Here is a 19,093-nt window from a genome sequence, read left to right on the forward strand (position 1 = left end):
TTCACGTCACACATCCATGAAGCCATCTTACGCAGCATCCACCACAGTCCCACAGTGAAGAAGCATGGTGGAGTGACACAGCACACACACACCCAGCTGAGAGGGAGCGCAGAGAAGAAGAAACCTTCGGACATTTCTGCAGCAGTTAGATCATTCTTATCGAGTCCTGCAAGTGTGGACGCAGTTTGTTGTCATCACCTAAATCTCCACACAGAAGGCAGTTATGGACACCAAGACTGTGAGCAGAGGATGAGCTTGTAATTGCAAAAGCCAAGCAAGAAGATATTCTTTACAGTCAAAGCACTTCAATACAAATGAAGCAGAAAATCAGTCCGACTCTGCTCACTGACATGGTCTACATTATGCGGAGCCCTGGCTTTTTCTTTGCTCGCTGTGGGTCAAGGCTGCTGCGGTGCAGGTCCTCTGAGTGTGAAGAGGCCGGAACGGGCCTGCTGGAAGACACTGCTGGCATTTCCTGTGATGCTTTTTCCAGCTCTTTCTCGAAGTGGAGCAACTTCACCAGGAGAAGGACGAGACCCAACCTGGAGCGAGAGGACAAGCTTTAGAGGACTGTTTTTAGAGGAAACGTCCAGGTCATATCTTCAAACACGTGAGGTGGAGAAGCGTTCCGAATGCTTCCTTCCTGTCTGAAATATGTCTGGTTCCTCCTGGAGAGTACGCTGAAGGAGAGCTCCTGGTGTTCTGGAGCTACCACCCACTCTTTAGCCAGGATGATGTGAAGATGCGAACCCTGAGGTCAGGGCTCTCTCACAGATCCAACCACACGAGCAGCACCAGACTGAATAAGACTGTGACTAAAACAGACTGTGGCTTAGCTTCCGACACACCAGGGTTCCGACAGCAGCCCAGGGTTCGGAGTCTGGCCATCAGGATGTACCTGTCTCGAAGGTTCCTCTTCACGGTGGAGATACAGACGTTCGTAAAAAACCAGATGAAGTGTTTCAAGCTGAGCCAGGTCCACTGCGCCAACTCTGAATCCAGCCTGGGCCAAAGAAGACACTCCCTGACTCGGAAACTGTGGTGAGAAGATTGGACCATCTCCAGAAAAGGTCTCACCATCGGCGACCGTGCAGCAGCAGGAACACCGGCAGGATGACAGGAACCAGCAGGTAGGAGAGGGCGACGGCTGGCGAGCCCAACATTCTCAAGTACGGCAGCAGGTTGAGGAGCAGAACTGCAACACACACAGACACACACCTGCAGCTCATGCTGTGGGCCTGTCACAAAGCCCCAGCAGCACAGGTCCCTCAGGCTGTGGACTTCAACAAGGCCTCTACCACAGGTAAAGACTGAGGGTCTGGTCCCCACTGCACTTGAGAGGGTGGACGTCCTGTAACATCCTCTCGCCCTGGGACCGGCCTTGAAGGTGCTTTTATTTGGCCTAAGGTCGGCCAAGACCCTGCTCAGTAGCTTGTGTGTTGGAGGTACGAGTGTGTGTGGCTACTGATGTGTGTGTCTCTCACCGCTCTCCAAAATCTCCACACTGATGGACACAAGCTTGTGCGACTTGTAAAACGCTGACACGTTGCCATTTCTTTCAGTCTCCGACGGTGATGTGGTCTTGGTGCCCGCCGCCATCTCCTCCTCTTCCCCCACCATCGTCTCCAGGATCAGTGGAGCTTGGGCGTACAAGTTGTCGTGGGCAATGTGGTTCATGGTGGGGAATGCGATGAGCTCTGAGGGCAGGTGAAGCGAGGCAGTCATGAGGTGTCAAAAGCCTTCTGGACTCCAGCACTGACCGTGGTTGACCAGGAACTCCAGCGCGTCCTTGTAGCCGCTGCAGAAAGCTTCCTCCAGGGTCTGAGCAGAGAACACATTTTAGCATGAGCATGAGACGTGTGCTCTGAAACCTCCCCTCGGCCTGACCTCTAGAGCCAGAGGATAGAGAGCGTTGAAGATTCGGGCGCTGTTGGCCAGGTTGGCCTTCAGCATGGTTCCGGTCACCACCATATTCAAGACACAGGGCGAGTCGTCGGGGCAGATGTCGGCCTCGCCGGAGAACGGTGCTACGGTCAGCGTCTGGCTGCAGGGGCGCGAGAGCACCGGCTGCATGTTGGTGAAGCCCCCGTCCACGTAGTGCTGCCACATGTGATGAGGAAGGTCACCCTGAGTCCAGAGTTTTGGGGCCAAAAGCCTGGGGCCACTCACCTCACCGCGGAAGCTCGGAGGCTGCAATCCGCAGTAGCCCGGCACGTAGCAGCTGCAGAGCAAAGCCTGACGTGATGGAGAAAGCGTTTTATAGCCATTCCCTGGTGACCGGCTGACTTTTAACAGGTTTGTGTTAACAGAAAGTGCAAGGTAAGCTTTTCTCTTGATCTGTGCTTTAGCTTGTGAGCTACAATCCCTCTGTGAAGAGCATGTGTCTGCCAGTAGCACGGACGTGAGACTCTGAAGCCTCTTCATCCCCAGGCAGTCACCTGGATGACGTCTTCTTTGGAGCGGTAGTCCGACACCTGGACGTGTTCGCCGTCGGTCATGCGAGTCAAGCCCACCACCAGTCGGCCACTGGCCAGCTGATGCGCGTCGTGAGGAAGATGCTGGACGAGGATCTTCTCCAGCCAGTGGAAAATGTTGATGGAGGGGTTCAACGGCCCAAACGTGAAGGCCTTCATCTCCCTGGCAAAATTCAGCATCTCGTCCCGAATCATGGCTGCAGAGGAGGATTTGGAGCAGAGTCACGGCGTGGTGAGGAGTCAGAGATGGAGGGACTGATCAGGAAGGATCAGGTCAGAGATGAAATGAAGACAAGGCCAGGTGGAGAGGAGAGACAGAGTTGGACCAAGAATGTTGCCGATGACTGAGGACAGGATGAGAGGATGTTGGAGAGGGTGAAGGACTCGCGCCACAGAACAGAGCGACACACGTGCACATTTTAATAAAAAAAAAATCCAATTCCAAAATATGGCAAAACTCTGAAATTCCAAATTCCAAACCAACGTCTTGTAGTTGCTGGTGTGGTGACAGAATAGTGTACTCACGCAGACTCATCTGGCACACGACGGCGGCGGCCACCAGGGAACCGGCCGACGCTCCGAGCACGCACGGCGCCGACTGCAGGATCCACGGGGCCTGGCTCTGGAGGCACTGGGCCACTCCTAACTGGTAGGTGGCCAAGAACCCTGACCCGGAGAAGGAAATGGACGAAGGAACCTCCCGGTACTGACAAGGTGACACGCCAAGCACCATCTTTAACTCAGGTTTCAGCCAAAGCTTCTTGTTCTTATCATGAAAGCGCGCGAGCAAACGGTCGGAAGCAGGAGGGTCGTGTGACAGCTTGTTTTTGGCAGAATGTTTTTTAAAAGCTCTCCATTCGACATACCTTGTTGGTCATGCACATGTGATGAGGGTTGGATACAACACGTCCACTGTTGCTCTTTCATCCGAGACCACAGCAACGAGAAGGAAGTGACATAAAACCGACAGGCTCTCATGAAAGCAGCTCTGTTCACAACTGGAGTTATGGTTCTGTTGTCAATGTTTCTTTAACTTTTTCCTCACAAAACATTTCAGGATCAAAATATCAATTTATTTCAAAAGGATCCAAGACTCCACATGAGGATCCAAGATCTCCTCCACAGATGAGAGCAGGTGAGGTGAGAGCTTTGTCTCTTGGCTCAGCTCTTTCCTCACCACAAACTGGAAACAGTTCCAGGGTGAATTTATTCAACAAACCATGACACGGATCAGCACAACACGATGAGACAACTTTGCAAGATTACTCCCCTGTTTTCTCCTGATTAGTGTTTGTGTCGCAGCACTGCACATAAAGCAAAGTAGAAACTCATAACTTCTACACACAGAGTTCTTGTTCCTGCTCAGCTCGTGCCCTCGATCTTGGTCTCCACTTGTGGAGGAGTGTTGGGTGAGGCTGGACACGGCGAAGGCTCCTGATGGTCGTCGCTAACCTCTGCAGGACTTGCATCAGGAGACTCATGTCGTCTGATTTCAGGAGGCGTATGGAGGAACCTGCGAGGAGCCAGAGGTGAGTCAGGCGGCAGGGAGTCTGCAGGGGGCGACCACGCACCTGAAGAGATGCTTCTGTCCCAGCACTTTCCTCATGACGTTGAGCTTGTAGTAGTGACGCATGGATCGGTACATCTTCTCGTAAGTCATGTTGACCCGGTTCTGCAAAATGGTTCTGGTCACCACCCGTGGTGTAACACCATTAGCGCGCCGCCGCTCACCTTCTGGCGCCCCCAGAGACGCGCCAGACCATTGGGGTCCACCACCCTGAATGTGTGACTGTCACGGCTCTCCCAGCGGATGTAGTCCTGGTAGCGCGGGTCGCACAGCAGCTGATACACAAAGTCACACAACAGCCGGCACGCTGGTGGGGAAGCATGGTTAGCACGGTTAGCATGGTTAGCATCTGAACATGACAGTGGTTTTGTTTGGGAAAAAAAAAACACATTTTAAATGAAGTGAAATAAGTGTTATTGAGTTTTTAAAAAAGTCTTGTTCTGTTTCTGACCATCAAAATTGTTGATCATTACTTTTTACTGGAAGATATTAATAGAAATTTAAATAGAAAAAATTAAATCATGAAATCATTGTAGTATTATTTTTTATCAATGACATATTTTTATTATTATTCAGAAAGAATATATACGAAATACCTATATACGATTCCACAAAAAATAAAATTCCACACTCCACAGACAAGTATATTTAAATTTGCCATCAAATTAAGTGAGTCAAAAAACAACTTGCACTGTTGAACTTCAGAACTTGGTTTCCTTATTGTCAGAAAATGGCGGCCAGAGTTGGCGCTCCTTGCGTTCACCCAGACAGGAAGCCATAACTCACAGGAAGTGAAGGTGTTTTTAGGCCTCCATTTGTCATAAGTGGTGTGGCATACAGTGCTGAGTGCAGAAAACCCGAGGAGCAGGAAGCAGCAATGTTTTTTTGTTTTTGCTGTTACAGTATTTCCCCCTCTCTGTGTGATAGTGCAAATGGCTTGTCAACACTTTAGCCTGCAGCAGCAGGAGGTTCAGTGGCGAAGAGCCGCTCAGGTCGTAGTGAGTGTCCAGCTCTGTCATCCACACACTCAGAGTAGAGCTTTACCAAGTGAATTCAAGTGCCAAGGAAGCCACACTCCTCACTATGTAGACCTGGCCTCATCATGTCACTGGAGCTGAGACACATTTACGCAAACACTTGAAGCTCCATGAGGATTTGAGATTGACTTTCGTCACCTTTCATTGTTCTCGCTGTCTCTCACCTGGTAGTGGGCCGGCAGCTCGCGGACTCACAGGTTTATCCCGGTTGGACAGGTTTAATGGCTCCAGGTCTGAGTTCGCCGACTCCTCAAGACATCGCTCTTTCTTCGGGGACGACGCACAGGCTCCCCCTGTGGATGTCATGAGGAAGCACATGTGATTCAGAAGAGGATCGTGACATGGGTGTGGAGCAAAAGCTCACACTCACTGTTGTGTTGGAGAGAAGGAGCGCTGTCTGTCACAGGCGACGGCGACTCGCTGGACCTTCGCTTTGCAGCTTCCACCGCGGGGCCTCCCACATGGATCACTGCCACACACACATGAGGAACTTCAGTAAAACTGAAAATGAAAGTAGCTTCGATTCAAGAGGTTTTATTATTCTGGGTGCCGACTTTACTCGCTCTTCATCTGGCTTCTGTGTTGAGAGGAAACTTTGGACTCAGAAGACCAACGTCCCTGCCACCTGCACACTGCCTCTCCAAAAATCCCTCTGATACACAAGGCCCGAGCTCAGTCCCAGTCCATCCACCCAGAAGAACAGGAGCTCTTTATCATGACCAGTGCAAGCAGGCTTCATTCGACACACCAGTATAAATGTGCTGAACACTGAAGCCCAGAGGGAAAAGCTAAATCTCAACTCAGTTGGAGATCTGGGTTGGATTGCAGTGTTTGTCCACAGTAAACCAGATTTACAACTGCAAGTCACCCTGCAGTGAGGTTTATAGCTGAGAGAGCTCGACACCAGGAAGTCGGAAACTGTCCCTGCCGGTCCACTTGGTGTCGTTACCACTTTCTTTGTTCCTGTAGCTAAGTCATGAGACCGTTGCGAGTTCAGATAAGAGTGAGTCTCCAGGTGACCGGTTCGATTTCAGGCTCCAACTCACCACAAACTCCACTCTTTGCAGACAACTCTTGCACTCTCAGCGCCGCACTCTGGGGAGCGGCGGGTGCTTTGGACAGGTGAGGCGCGACACTCCGCCTCTGCTGCTTCACACACTGCAGGACCTCGTACAGAACATCGCCTGCAGAAGAGTTATTAGGAAGGGAGTCAGGAGGACTGTCAGCGTCCAGAACAATGCCAGTGTGGTCATGACATCAGTGAGCTGCAGGGACCTGAGCTGGGGCAGCGCCACCTGAAGTCCTCCTTGGTGAGCAGACACAAGGCTCGGCCGTTCATCTCAAAGTTCTCGTTCTCAAGGCGACGCAGGGAACATTCTTTCTGAGCCCAGTGGAGCCAGTGGGCCACGTCCTCCTTGTCCCACAGGGACGGGTTTATTCCTGGGAGCAACAACACTTGTTTATCAGACCTCACACACGGCAACGTTGCACCACTTCCAATTCACAGTAAATCAAAATATATAACAAGTACTAATAGTAATTTTAAAGGAAGTACTACAGACTAAATAATCAGTAAAAGTATTTCAAATTCTACCTATAATTTGAGGAGAGATTCACCACATGACTATAAAATGTTATCAACATTTTGCTAAAATCATCAAATAAATACAAATTATTTGAAAAGTATCGAAATGTAGCGTTAAAAAAGTGTACATTTTTAGAGAAAGACTGACTGGAAAGAAGCATAAGGGTGATATGGCAGTAGACGAAGACAATATACAGTAACATACTGATTTGTCGGTCGAAAATGTGTCAGAAAAGAGTCTAAGTGACTGACTCAAGCGTCCTGGTAGATTCCACACGTCATCCCGAGGAGCAGGTAAGATCAGCGGCGGCTGTGGCTCGGGTTTCCTCATCAAACCTGTGTCTTCACACTCCAGCTGGAAATCATATCCATATGAGGAGAAACCTTGCAACATTGCTCAACAACAAGCGCGGAGTTACACGCAGAGAAAGGAACAGAGACGTCAGTGCACCATGGGATGAGATTGATCTCACCTTGACCTCAGGTGAAGGAGGAACGTTCTCCATTCAGGCTTCGGTGAGTCAGACTCTATGTCTAAGAAATCAGAGAGAATAAAAACCTTGCTCTACCAAACGTGCAGAGGAATAAAAAGCGTCAACATTCGAGCCATCCGGAAAATGAAATCGAAAGTTACGGACAAGTGCGAAAGTGGATTCACCACCAATGACGTCATCAACTGTCACAACAATCGTTGAGTTGAAACGACAAAAAAACATCCGGAAAATACATTACAGAATGCATCGATGGTCAAACGAGATCGAACAAAAAGAAAAACCCACTTCAAACGCTTAACTTAGACAGACGAAAAGACATGTATGCGGAGAGGGACCTACCAAGATTTCGGCTACTCACGGAAAATGACGAGTGTTACCGAGGTCGGCGGGCTCTGGCTCTTCACGGAAACTCACGAGTATTGCCGACTCCGGGTTCCAGTTTCCTTTCACGTAGCGGGTTTGTAAGAATCTTATTTGTTCACGCAACCAAATCGACTTCGCATCGAAATTTTAACTTCACCAAATTGAAGAACGTTTCCTTCATATCAGCCATCATAAGCTGAAGGTGATGAGTGAATATTATTTAACCAAGTTTTTCCTGTGTAGCTCTGTTATTAAATGTAATTTACACTTTGACCATAAAGTGGCGCTGCAGTTCGCACAGTTCTCAATTTCATGCCACGAATAAGTATCTGGCGGGAAGTGCTGGTGACGTATGAAAAGAGGGAACTCTGAAAACGGCTTTATCGACACAGAAACAAGCGAATTTGACTGAATACGTCGGCGTTTGTCATTACGAATACGTAAGTTAGCGTAATAACACTCGTCGTGTGATGAATTGTCACGGTTTTAACATGCTGGAATTGTTTTGGTTTACCGGAGCGGACGGTTTTTGACGTCCAAACGGAAAGAATTCATAAAACTTTCTAGAATGTTGTCATTTAAATGTGAGTTTCATAGTTGAAATGCACCAAATGAATTGAACTCAGGTGGGAGTCGTTTAAAAGTTAGAGTTTGGGTTTTAACCTTAAAACATATTTGTGAAAAATGAAAAGTAGAATAGACTAGAATGCCTTTATTGTCATTATACACATATACAATGAGATTAAGCCACCACCAGTGTCAGTGCAAAAGAGCAGTATAAAACGATAAATAAAAGCTCTAAGGTATAAAATAAATATTTACAAATAAACAGATTTGCACACTCATTAAGTTGTTTTCAGATAGAATATGGTGTATATACCTGAGTATTATTGCACGTACCATGATAAGTTGTGCATGTCACAAGACAAAATGTATTGCACATAATGTCATAAGTGTCCAGAGTATTTCAAGTTTGAGGAATTCAGTGCAGTTAGTACCTTGTCAGCATTGTTTTTTTCTCGGTCAAACACCACATTTTATGTAAGTCTTCAAGAATGTGGGATTAACAGGTCATATAGATAAAACATAATTCTAATTAGTGACAGGATTCATCTGTTGTTGTCTGCGCCGACAAATATAACCTGGGTTCAGGTGAATGTCTGAACTCTTCGTGTCCCAAGTGTGGTTGTCGTCAACGCTCTCCTGGTTTTACACATGCCAAATAATAAATGTTGACACAGCAGCGGTGAGTTTCACAGCTTCTTCTGTGTCCACTACTCCAGTCACGATGCAGAGAGCGTCACGTTTGAAGCGAGAACTCCTGCTGCTGAGCACCGAACCTCCTCCTGGGATAACATGTTGGCACACAGAGGAAAAGATAGACGACTTGAGAGCACGTACGTCCCGCCGCATCCAAGTCTTTCAGCGTATTAACACAACTATGTGTCGTCATTTATCCTTTTGCAAGTATTTCTTTGTGCTTATGTGAGTTGTTTATTCTCATATAGTTCAGTCTATAATGAATGTTCCCTCAAATCAACATTATTGTTCTGGTTATGAGTTTAACACTAGTCTAAAAGTAAGATCATTGTTAAAGTTTTGTTTGTTTGGTCGACAGAGATTGTTGGCGGAAGTGGGACTCCATATGAAGGTGGCGTCTTCACGCTGGAGATTAAAATCCCAGAAAGGTGCTTTTTTTAAGGTCTTATTTTGTGCAGTGGATTCACTGAAGCTCTGACTGGCCGTTCACTCTGCTGCAGGTATCCGTTCGAGCCTCCCAACATTCGATTCTTGACTCCCATCTACCACCCTAACATCGACAATTCTGGACGGATCTGCCATGATGCCCTCAAACACCCGCCAAAGGTCGTAGCACCTTTATGATTTACCAGATTAAATGTGGAGTCTGGATTATAACATTCAATGGTGTTCTCAGGGTGCGTGGAAACCATCTCTCAACATCTCCACCGTCCTGGCTTCCATCCAGCTCTTGATGGCTGAACCCAATCCCGAAGATCCACTCATGGCTGATATAGTGAGTCACATCTCTTGTCTGTTGTTTTGTGAGTTTAATTTAGAATGTAGGTCAGTATGAATTTTGATCTTTGTCTGTGCTTTGCTATACAGTATTAAATTGGTTTTAAATCTATCCAAGTGCTACCGTACGATGAGCTACTTTTCTGTTTTAATGTCCAGACTCGGCTGTGTTAAAGTACATGTGTAACATGTACATGTGTAAATGTACAGGCTGCTATTAAGTGACAGTTCACTGACTGACTAGCATGACAAAAAGCCATGTTATTCTTCTGCAAAACAAAGCCACACTACCTTATAAATCATGCTCACTTTTTTTGCTGCTTGGAAATTTTTTCATAAAGGCAGAGTATAAAAAGCCTTCTGTCAGTGATCTTCCTCCAGTCTGAGTCGGTCTTCTAGGTAAAATGTGGCTGTCATTTTTCCAAACATTTACACAGGCGAAGAGGTATTTATTTGGACATGGAGGTTTGTTCAAAAGGAAGTGGAGTCATGCGGTTGTCTCATATTTAGCACCACTTTGCTCCCGTCTGGCACCAAAGTTCAAGTGCCTCCAGGCGACCCGTGAACCTCTCTCTGTTGAAGACCTCAAAGAGTCTGGAATCTTCTTCTTAATCAGATTTTTACCTCTTCTCAAGAGCGATATCATCAACTCTTGCCGCTAAAGACAGAATATCTTTCTCAACCGCAGTCGTCAGAGTTCAAATACAACAAACCGCAGTTCATACAGAAGGCCAGGAGGTGGACAGAGGAGCATGCTGTCCAGAAGAACAAGGTAAAGTACTGCTTGTTTTTGTCTCGCTGTAGCTGCTGCGGCTCTTCTGTTAGTTTTCTCATTTTCAAAGTATCCTTTGAAAGAGAATTGATAATGGATTGCAAAAGAGTTGTATATTATCTGCGTGGAATTTAGCCATTGGTGGTCGGCATGACAACGAGTGAGGGTTCTCGCATGTTGCTGCGTTTGTGTATAGCAAAGTTCATTTGCCTGCTGTTGACAGTCGACTGGAGGCAGGTTGAAGCATACAGAGCCTGTGTTTTAGTGTGGCGTTTTGCATCAGCTCTTTGTATTATTTTCTTGTGATTCGCTGCCCGAAGATGGAGTGAGTCAAGACTGGTGTGTTCATTAACCAGGCCCTGTTGATGCCAAAGTTCTTCTAATGTTACAAAATGTGCGGCAAAGTGTGTCCATCAAAATAAATGACTGTTAAATTAAATGGCCATATTTGGGCAGAAATGATTTGAGGTGTAATGTGATCATCATTCTTGGTCTGCTGCAGGGCATTACAGAGGTCGACCAAAATGGATCCTCACGCAAGAGAGAAGCCGCTGATGCCGCTCAGGATGTTGACAGCGAGACGAAGAGATCCTGCATATAGGTTTCCCTGCACTTTCTCCTGCTGACTTGGACGTTGTTTGTTTGCCCTGTCCTAAATCTTCACTGCACTTTAATTTGGTACTTCAGTCTTCAATAAAGTGAACACTCATCTGGTTTGTCTTACTGTCACCTCATCAATACAGTCTGTGTGCAAGCAGAAATGCCCTGTCAACCGTCGCCAAAATTGGGAGCGTCATACAACATCCAATAAGCGTTGTGACTTAGGACAACTCACGACATGAAGAGACAACGACAATATAACTTTATTCAACAATATGACTGACGGTTGTACACAGTATATACATCCTAAATAACATTTGCAAAAAACATTTGATATATTTTTTTAAACTATGAATTTGTTTGTCAAAATATAAAGCATATTTGGTGTTTATCACAAACATCAAAAGGCTGTAGTAAGTCATTAGCATGCTAGTTCAGAGGTAGTTACATTGTATGTACATAGTTGCTAGGCTACTCCATAGTTCACTGGTAGACGGATATGTTGTTGAAGACCAAACTGTACATGAAGGCAGCACCTTGTCAGATTGTCTATCGTGGTGGCAGTATTGCTCGCGATAAATTAAAACACTGAGGTCATGTTTTGGTTTAAATGTGAAAGGAATTAGGTGTGATCTGAAGTTGGTGTTGAGGCGCCAGTTTTTAAGAGTTCAAGTATCTGATGTACTGACAGTAGAGAACTCACTGACATGCGTGGATTTAATGCGAATAACCTGAGAGCTAAGAAGGTTTTGTCACTCCCTCTTGTTATCTACATTAGCTTCTCAGAATTTTCAGGGCTTGTATGGCGAGATCAGTGTGGTGGCAGATTTTGTTTGTGTCGATGTTTTGAAGATACACCTAGCAGCCTTGGCGTAACCTCTCATCCAATATCTAAAACTATTTGTAACAGTTCTACACATATTAGCTTACTCTGAAGTGTCTGAGTGAATCCCTTTATTGAAGATGATATTTTAGAAAAAGATAATAAAACCAGACATTCAGTAAATCTCATCACATTATGGTTTGACATCCATGTTTATAATAAATCCACTATTTCTGCCTCACCAGCTGTATGTTGGTTGAAAGAGGCACCACATTTGTTTCACGCTTCTGTATTCTCCTTTGCTGCAGCGGCCAACGATAGTGTTGGTGCTGATGAAGGTGGAGAGAACAGATGAGCTTCTCCAGTTCAGCCTTTGCACAGTTCTGTGTCGGGGTTTTGAAAAAATCCTGTCTTATAAAGCAACTTCCAAAACAGAGGCACTTTGTGAGGACACTACAGTGTCGCTCGTTCTTCAGGACTGAATACCCAGAAGTGTCCTTGCTTTCCTGAAATGATTGTCCAGATGAGTGTGGGAACTCACGGATAGGTTGTGGAGGAGTGATACAATGAACAAGTGTTGTGAGTCATTTCCTGATCCAAGCTGCTGAGGCATTCAGGGTGGTCCTGGCTTCCCCGATCTTCTACTCTGTCTCTTTCTCTGCTACTGGTTGGCATTATTTGGCAGGGGATTAGAGGGACGACTGAGTTGGAGGAGCAATGAGAGAACCTAATGGGATCCAGTCGTGTTTGGAGAGAACCCCCTCCACTGTAAAGGGCGTCCACATCAGACAGGGACTCCCGTGTTGATGACTCGGAGCAGGAGCTTTTCTCTGTCTCCACGGACACCAGCGAGTCCAGAGTGCGGTCCCGGCGCAGCTGCGGTAACGCTTTGGGACGAGACCAGGAGAAGAGCTGCGAGTTGTCTCGTGTGAATAAAAGGAAGAGGAGGGGGTTGAGGCACGCTGGCAGGGGCTGGAGGAGCAGGAGGACTGATTTGAGGACCTCCTCACTAAGAGAGAGCAGACCCAGCAGTGAGCAGAGGGAGAGGAATGCCACCGGCACGTAGAGAAGGCCGTTGGTGAATATTAACCAGGCCACGTGTTTGATCATAGCGCAGTCCCAGAAGCCCTCGCATTCCCCTCGTAGCAACTCCCAGTAAAGACGGATGTATGAGCCCGTGACGATGAGAAAACACAGCGTGTTGAGCATGATCAGAGTTAGAGGGAAGATGAGGGAGGTCGGCAACTGAGCGGTGGGAGGTGGTAGTGGTGTCGGAAGGCAAAACGGTGATGACCTGTACTCTCCAACACCAAGAAGAGGAAGACAAGCCAGTGTGAGTGAGAGGGCGACGCAGAAGAGTGCACATGTGCGAACACTCCCAAGCGAGGGGGATTTTCCAAGGGTACGAGCACAGGTCACGCTCACGCCACACTGAACCGCCGCCAGGGTGAGCAGCAGCACACTGGCCTCGGATGCAAAAACGGAAACCCATCCAGTCGCCTGGCAGCCTGGCCCTCCTTCCCAGCGGGCTCCGTGGTGGCTGAACTCCCCCAGGGTCAGGGCGTCGACCAGAGCCAGGGTGCACGTGCACACCCCTGTCAGGAGGTTGGAGGCGCCCATACAGGCCACGGTGAAGCGTAGCGGTGAGAGGTACCCCGACGAGCTGAACAGCGAGAGGAGCAGCAGCGAGTTTCCCAGGAGAGACACCAGTGAGATGCACCAGAGGCCAACACGAACCAGCCAGCTGCCCAGTAGAGAGTCACAGGGCCGGAATGGACCTGAGATGCACAAAGTCACGTGTCATTGTCTTTGCAAATATTCCGTCATCGCTTGAGAAGCCTGCGGCTTTGTCATGTTCTTCACCTGGTGTTGGTGTGCACTGGACACTTGTCTGTAGTCTGGCTTCCTCTAGCTCCAACTGGAACTCCTCCAGGTCAGGGTCGTCTAGTGTGCAAGGAGGAACAGTTTAATCTGATTGGTCATAGCCCCACAGTCCAACAGATGCGCTCCTGTGGCGAAAATCGGCTTCATGTTTTGAAAGACTACATTCACTGCCGGGCCGTGTTTGTGTACTGCATCAACACGGCGTGACTAAATGTCTATTAATTCCTCGAGAGCCTCGTGACTGAGCTGTGTACTGTATGCGTCTTTGAAATTGGGTCTTTGGCAGATTGTGTTTTTGATCGTCTGTTTCAGTGCAGTGAAACTCCAAAATACTTCCACTGCCCTTTCCACCCAGCAAGCCATCAATTCTCCCGACACCTTAGATGTTTGAGACAAGTTAAGTTTAAGTTTAGTTGGATTACAGTAGAGAAAATAGAACATAGTCACGGTGGAAAGCGACGTGGATGAGAGCTTGGCTTTCATCCTTCCGCCCCCCGACTTCATCGCATTATTTTTGACACCTGAACGGTTGTGGGTGATCTGAGTTTCCAGGTAGATATTCTTCCACTCAACAGTGTCTCTTCGATGTGTCCGTCTTGCGTGCACTTACAGTGTGTGTCGGCGTGGACGGGATAGATGGCCACAGTTCTCTTGTGCAAGCTCTCCTCAGGGTTGCTCTGCTCCATCTCCCAGTGGTTTGCTGGCTTGAAGTTGTCACAGGAGCCATACACGCAGCACTGGTACGCGTACGGCATCTCGATCACCCTTTAAACAAAAAGACGGTTTGTCTATTCAGTGTGGACGTCTTGTTTGTGAATGAATGAAGGCAGCAACATCACAACACTGAGCACAGAACAGGTGCCAGCTTTATCTCGACCCTGAAAATGTAGTTGGGGAAAAAAAGCTGCTTCAAGTTAAGATATCTTGCCGACACGTCTCGGTAATAACGCCGCTACTAAATATACATATTAGCGCGCAATGATCATTTAATCACTATTTCTCAGAAGCTAATAATTACCCTGCAAAACCTCTCTTGTCTTTCGAGGATTAAATGGGAGGCAAGAGGCGACATGCAGGCCTCAACTGCTTCCTAGCTGTCTTAGCCAATAGCTTGGAGGCGCGCACAGTCACTTGGTCCATTGTTGAACACGCCTTCTTCTGGCGAAGTCGAGAAACGCTCCCAAATAATTACAGAGAAATTTAGGGGAGGAATGATAATTGACTTTGTTCCGTACAGCCACAGGTGAAACACCTGATGCAAACTACCATGTTTTGAATTGTAAACACAGCTTCGATCCAAGATGATGGAGGGATACTTTTTTTTTTTTTTCCTTCATGTCTTGGTGACAAGTGTGGTGAGGTTTTTCTCGTAACCGCCCCTCTAAAAGTAGCCTTTGCCACTGCAGTGGTGCCAGTGCAACCAGCAAGTGGAACTATCTCAAACTGAAGTTGTTCATATTGGGCTGATCAGAAGAAACCCAAGTTGAAAGGCTAGTCTGCGTTCACACACACCAAGCCACATTAATCCATATCATGACTATGTCAGCTCCAAATATGCCTTTATGGGTATTAGTTGCGAGTTAACCAAATTAATTGTATATTGAAGATAGTAGAATGTGACCCCCAAAAATGTCTTCCTGGTTGTTGGTGTCAGTAGTAGGCAATGATGTTGTTTACAACCATAAATCTCTGTACCACTGATGTGTTTTCTTGGAAAAACGGAAACTGTCATCATCTTCCTCTGACCTATTTCTGAGGCGCTTGGGGGCCCATTTGCGCTCCACTGGTTCCAGCTATTATGGACTCTGCATGTGACTATTGCTGTGGATTTAAACTTGCCATAGATATGTTGTTTCTGCTGCCACCAGCTGGTGTGGAACACCAGCGTTTATATGGCCAACTGTGGTGATGTGTTGGCGCTTACCTCATGTGGGGGAAGTTGTCGGGACTGAGGGCCTCATACAATTCCGTGTTGCCCTTCAGCTTGAGGTGTGTGAGACCCGCGAGGCCCGAGACTGGCATGGAGCTCAGCTGGTTTTCAGTCAAGTCCCTGCGGTGGATGAAGAGATTCAGAGGTGTTGTGTTTGGGAATGTGTGTCGACTCCTGTCCTGGCAAACACTTCTGCGGTGGCCTGCTAGGGATGAATCACATGTCTGTTCGTGGACCAATGTGATTCCTGCAGCTTCTGAGAAGTGTTGTGGACTTCCTGGTAAAGACGACCTCTTCATGGAAGAATCCGGACCTCTGTTGCTAACCAATTATCCAATCGCACCTCATGCTTGATAGTTCGGGGGCTTCTTCTTTAACGCTACATTTGTTTGCATCGATGTGCAACGTTGTAAATAAGCTGGAGGAAACAAAGAAACCCTGTATGTGAGCGAATGAACTACTGCTGTCCTCCCTTCCAATGTGACCTTCTGACTTCAGACGTGGCATGGGATGGTGTTCACTCACAGTTTGACTAAAGAGTGCAGGGAGAGGAAGGCATCTTGGTGGATCCACTCGATGGTATTCCAGCTGAGATCACTGCAGGAAGAAAGGTCAAATATGAATCTGCGGTTTCTGTTTGAGTGATGTACTAGCTGCAACCACTAGATGTCAGCAACGGATTGTTTTTGTTTTTTGTTTCGTTAAAGTTGCAAGTGACATAAAATTTGATAGTTTTAACACTATTAATGTTTGAGTTTTGCAATGAGTTGGAATTCAAATTATTTATTCATTATTATATTCATTTTTATCGATTCATTTTCTTTGCTTCTTTTATTTCTTTTGACCGATCCATCTTTATCAAATAAAAAAAAAACAAAAAAAAACTTGCTGACAACATACATGTGTGTGTTGTTTTTAAATTTACAGATTTACAGATGTATCTACTGATGTACTGCGTTTTTTTGTAAACAACAAACCTGTTCGTGATTGTGTATTGTGTGTTTCTTGGGAAACTTCTGAATTTATGAAATTAATTTCCATGAAAGCCAAGAAAAAAGCATTTCCACTGAGACTTATCATTAAAGCTCAACAGAGTGGCTTCACTGTTTGCTTTGTTGGGTTGCGAGTTTGACCACCTATCCAGGTTGCAGTGTGGGGGTTAAGGTCAGACTCACAGTGATCGGAGAGACCCAAGCTGCTGGAAGGTGTTGGAGTCGATCCTGCCGATCTGGTTGTGCTGCAGTCCTCTGTGGAGTCAATCCATGAAGTGGGTTAGACACTGCAGACTCCATCAGTGTGTTTGTAACTCACATCTCTTGAAGTGCAGAACAGTGAAAGAAGCTTGGGAGATCCACTATCTGGTTATAAGAGAGCTCCCTGCAACACAGCAACAGATCAAAACACTTCAACAATGAGTGGAATTTTTCTTTTTTATGCTTCACAAAATGAAGAAATCAAAGTCTTGTGGTTGACAAGGCAATGAAGGTCATACACAAATAAATCAGAATCATGGGTGGTGCGTGAACATGACTTCACTATTAATGTCACAACAACTGTCATCTGACTAGAGCTCTAAAATTTCTGCACAAAAGACTACGTAAATCTATTGTCAGTTAAAGGGCACTCTGTCGTTGTGTACTCACAGCACTCTGAGGTGAGGCAGCTGCTCGCACAGATCCAGAGGGAGCGCTGAGAGTCCGGCCCGCGTCAGCGTCCTGCAGAGGGAAAGAGAGTCATTTGGTCGCTGTCCAAGTGCAAGCGAGCGACGGGGAACCCCACCATCTCACCCCCCCTTCAGTCCCTCCTGTGAGTCTAAGTCGAGCAGACAGAAATCTGTGTGCCGTCGCCAAAGCTGTCACCGGCTGGCAGGGCCCGCTGCCTTATCTCTCTTGTGACTCTTGAGCTTTTCTGATTTCCTACCAAAACACTCTTTTTTCACTTTCTTGTCACTTCAGTCTTTGTCCTGTTCTGTGAAAGTCTCTCCAAAATGCTGATTCCTTTTTGAATTTATTCTGACTGTTCAGTCAAGAGACTCGGGTGCATTAGCTTTTTCAAATAATAATATTAGTTGTACATTATTGTTGTATTTGTTAGTTGAGGGAACACGTGCTTCACTCTTTTTTCAATAAAATAAGTCGAAAACTATACATTTTGGAGAAAAAAAAATGAAATAAATGAGTAGCATCAATAACAAATCTAATCTGAGAGATAGATAATCTATATTCAAGAAAATGCAGTGTTGATTTAAGATGTATTTATGACACTCCAAGTTTGTGAATGGTTATTTTTCACACAAAAATTCATTTATATATGTGTAATTTATATGTATATAATGTATGGTGGCAAATGCACAGGAGCCTTGTTTATTTCCACATGCAGAAAACTACTCCCCTCCCCTCACAGTGAATATATAATCCTCAACACCCCGACCCATAAACCATCTGGGTGGGAGAACACACCCCTTAATGCCCGCCACTGTATATATAATTTAAAAAATATATATGTAAAGAGTAAAATAAACATTCAACTAGCTTTTGTGAATAGTAAAAAAACATATATTAACATTCAGTTTTAGTGTAAAAATGTTCTGTTTTGTTGTTCGCAAGGTAAGTGTCTCTTTTGAGAGAATGTCTTTAAATGAAACATAAAAATTTCACTTGGTGTGTTTGCTGCAGCAGTTTACAAAGACTATTCATGCAGATGCTCGGAACAGGTGACAGTTTTCTGTGCGGCAGAAACCGGTTGTTGATTTGAAGACGTGGATGTAGCCACGTCATAATACTTTTGCAGCAAGGTGCAATTTGTTTGTCTTGTCGTTGTTGGCAAGAGGGAGAGAGTCTCAAAGTATCAATTTGTGATGGGTAGCAGCATCTGACATGAACAAGCTCAGTGTGGTGAGATGTTTCCAGCGTTGTGAAGGGAGACACTCACAGAATTTCCAGGCTTGTGGTGCCTTTCAGGTCAGGAAACTCTCGAATTAGGGTCGCTCCGTTGAGGGAGCTGCAGTAGAAGAGGATGGAATGTGTCAGCAAGATCGCTCCCTCTCTTTCTTTCCCCGTGCACACTGAGCTTGTCTAACAGCTCATTTCAGCCATCACACTTTCCCCTCCAACATCAACACAGGCATGTTTTTGGCCGTCTCACGAGACCTCATAAGTCACACCATTCAACATGTTCTTACAACCGGCCCTCTTACCACATCAGCACGCAGCGCTCACACAACATCACTCAGTCGTGCTCTCCACATGTCCGCGTTCGCCGCTGCGCACGGGGAATGATTGAAACAGTGTCTGGGCTGCCTCGCTGGACTGACCGCATACTTACAGCGTGTGCAGCTTGGGAAGGAACTGGAAGGCGGATTTCCCCACAAACTGGATGGGGTTTTCGTAAAAGTGACTGCAAAAGAGAAGTTGAAAAGTTACACCTGTGTTCAGAGGGACTTTTTGATGCCTGAACAGATTCTCCAGCGCATGTTGTTGGACAGACCCGGCCTGGCCCTCCCCCGAGCTACGGCTCCCAAATGAAGA

General features: G+C 46.5%; 4 protein-coding genes across 8 annotated transcripts in view; 1 reads left to right on the plus strand and 3 right to left on the minus strand.

The window, feature by feature from the left end:
- Positions 1 to 355: 355 nt before the first annotated feature.
- Positions 356 to 3,207, minus strand: pnpla1 (patatin-like phospholipase domain containing 1). The gene is made up of 9 exons (XM_053849705.1): positions 3,000 to 3,207; positions 2,439 to 2,671; positions 2,170 to 2,235; positions 1,888 to 2,100; positions 1,761 to 1,821; positions 1,485 to 1,697; positions 1,078 to 1,195; positions 899 to 1,003; positions 356 to 542 (listed from the first exon to the last, which is right to left on the minus strand). Exons 1-9 carry the CDS (start codon positions 3,205 to 3,207, stop codon positions 356 to 358), a joined length of 1,404 nt encoding a protein of 467 aa, XP_053705680.1.
- Positions 3,208 to 3,550: 343 nt separating this feature from the next.
- On the minus strand, positions 3,551 to 7,536 carry etv7 (ETS variant transcription factor 7). Of its 2 annotated transcripts, XM_053849280.1 has the most exons (10): positions 7,497 to 7,536; positions 7,137 to 7,197; positions 6,916 to 7,018; positions 6,354 to 6,518; positions 6,125 to 6,262; positions 5,449 to 5,547; positions 5,243 to 5,371; positions 4,206 to 4,348; positions 4,046 to 4,146; positions 3,551 to 3,987 (listed from the first exon to the last, which is right to left on the minus strand). In XM_053849280.1, exons 2-10 carry the CDS (start codon positions 7,167 to 7,169, stop codon positions 3,837 to 3,839), a joined length of 1,062 nt encoding a protein of 353 aa, XP_053705255.1. In that variant the 5' UTR covers positions 7,170 to 7,197; positions 7,497 to 7,536; the 3' UTR covers positions 3,551 to 3,836. The 2 variants fall into 2 exon arrangements, with proteins under 2 accessions (XP_053705255.1, XP_053705254.1); XM_053849279.1 differs by lacking the exon at positions 7,497 to 7,536 and having other exon boundaries at positions 7,137 to 7,434.
- A 1,801-nt stretch (positions 7,537 to 9,337) lies between these two features.
- Positions 9,338 to 19,093, plus strand: part of LOC128749560 (transcription factor PU.1) — a 52,792-nt gene continuing 43,036 nt past the window's right edge. For all 4 annotated transcript variants that reach the window (XM_053849281.1, XM_053849286.1, XM_053849282.1 and 1 more), the window contains exons 1-3: positions 9,338 to 9,386; positions 9,457 to 9,555; positions 17,212 to 17,372. The gene's annotated coding sequence lies outside the window, so the exon portion shown is untranslated. The remainder of the gene's footprint in view (positions 9,387 to 9,456; positions 9,556 to 17,211; positions 17,373 to 19,093) is intronic.
- The window catches only part of LOC128749557 (leucine-rich repeat-containing G-protein coupled receptor 6), a 39,178-nt gene continuing 31,280 nt past the window's right edge, over positions 11,196 to 19,093 (minus strand). The window contains exons 9-18 of the mRNA XM_053849278.1: positions 18,891 to 18,962; positions 18,498 to 18,566; positions 17,210 to 17,281; positions 16,878 to 16,943; positions 16,742 to 16,813; positions 16,092 to 16,163; positions 15,561 to 15,686; positions 14,247 to 14,401; positions 13,616 to 13,696; positions 11,196 to 13,530 (exon numbers count right to left, since the gene is read on the minus strand). Coding sequence (XP_053705253.1) covers positions 12,290 to 13,530; positions 13,616 to 13,696; positions 14,247 to 14,401; positions 15,561 to 15,686; positions 16,092 to 16,163; positions 16,742 to 16,813; positions 16,878 to 16,943; positions 17,210 to 17,281; positions 18,498 to 18,566; positions 18,891 to 18,962 — 2,026 coding nt within the window. The 3' untranslated portion in view covers positions 11,196 to 12,289. The remainder of the gene's footprint in view (positions 13,531 to 13,615; positions 13,697 to 14,246; positions 14,402 to 15,560; positions 15,687 to 16,091; positions 16,164 to 16,741; positions 16,814 to 16,877; positions 16,944 to 17,209; positions 17,282 to 18,497; positions 18,567 to 18,890; positions 18,963 to 19,093) is intronic.

This window comes from Synchiropus splendidus, chromosome 18 (genome assembly GCF_027744825.2).
Source record: "Synchiropus splendidus isolate RoL2022-P1 chromosome 18, RoL_Sspl_1.0, whole genome shotgun sequence".
NCBI lineage: Eukaryota > Metazoa > Chordata > Actinopteri > Syngnathiformes > Callionymidae > Synchiropus > Synchiropus splendidus.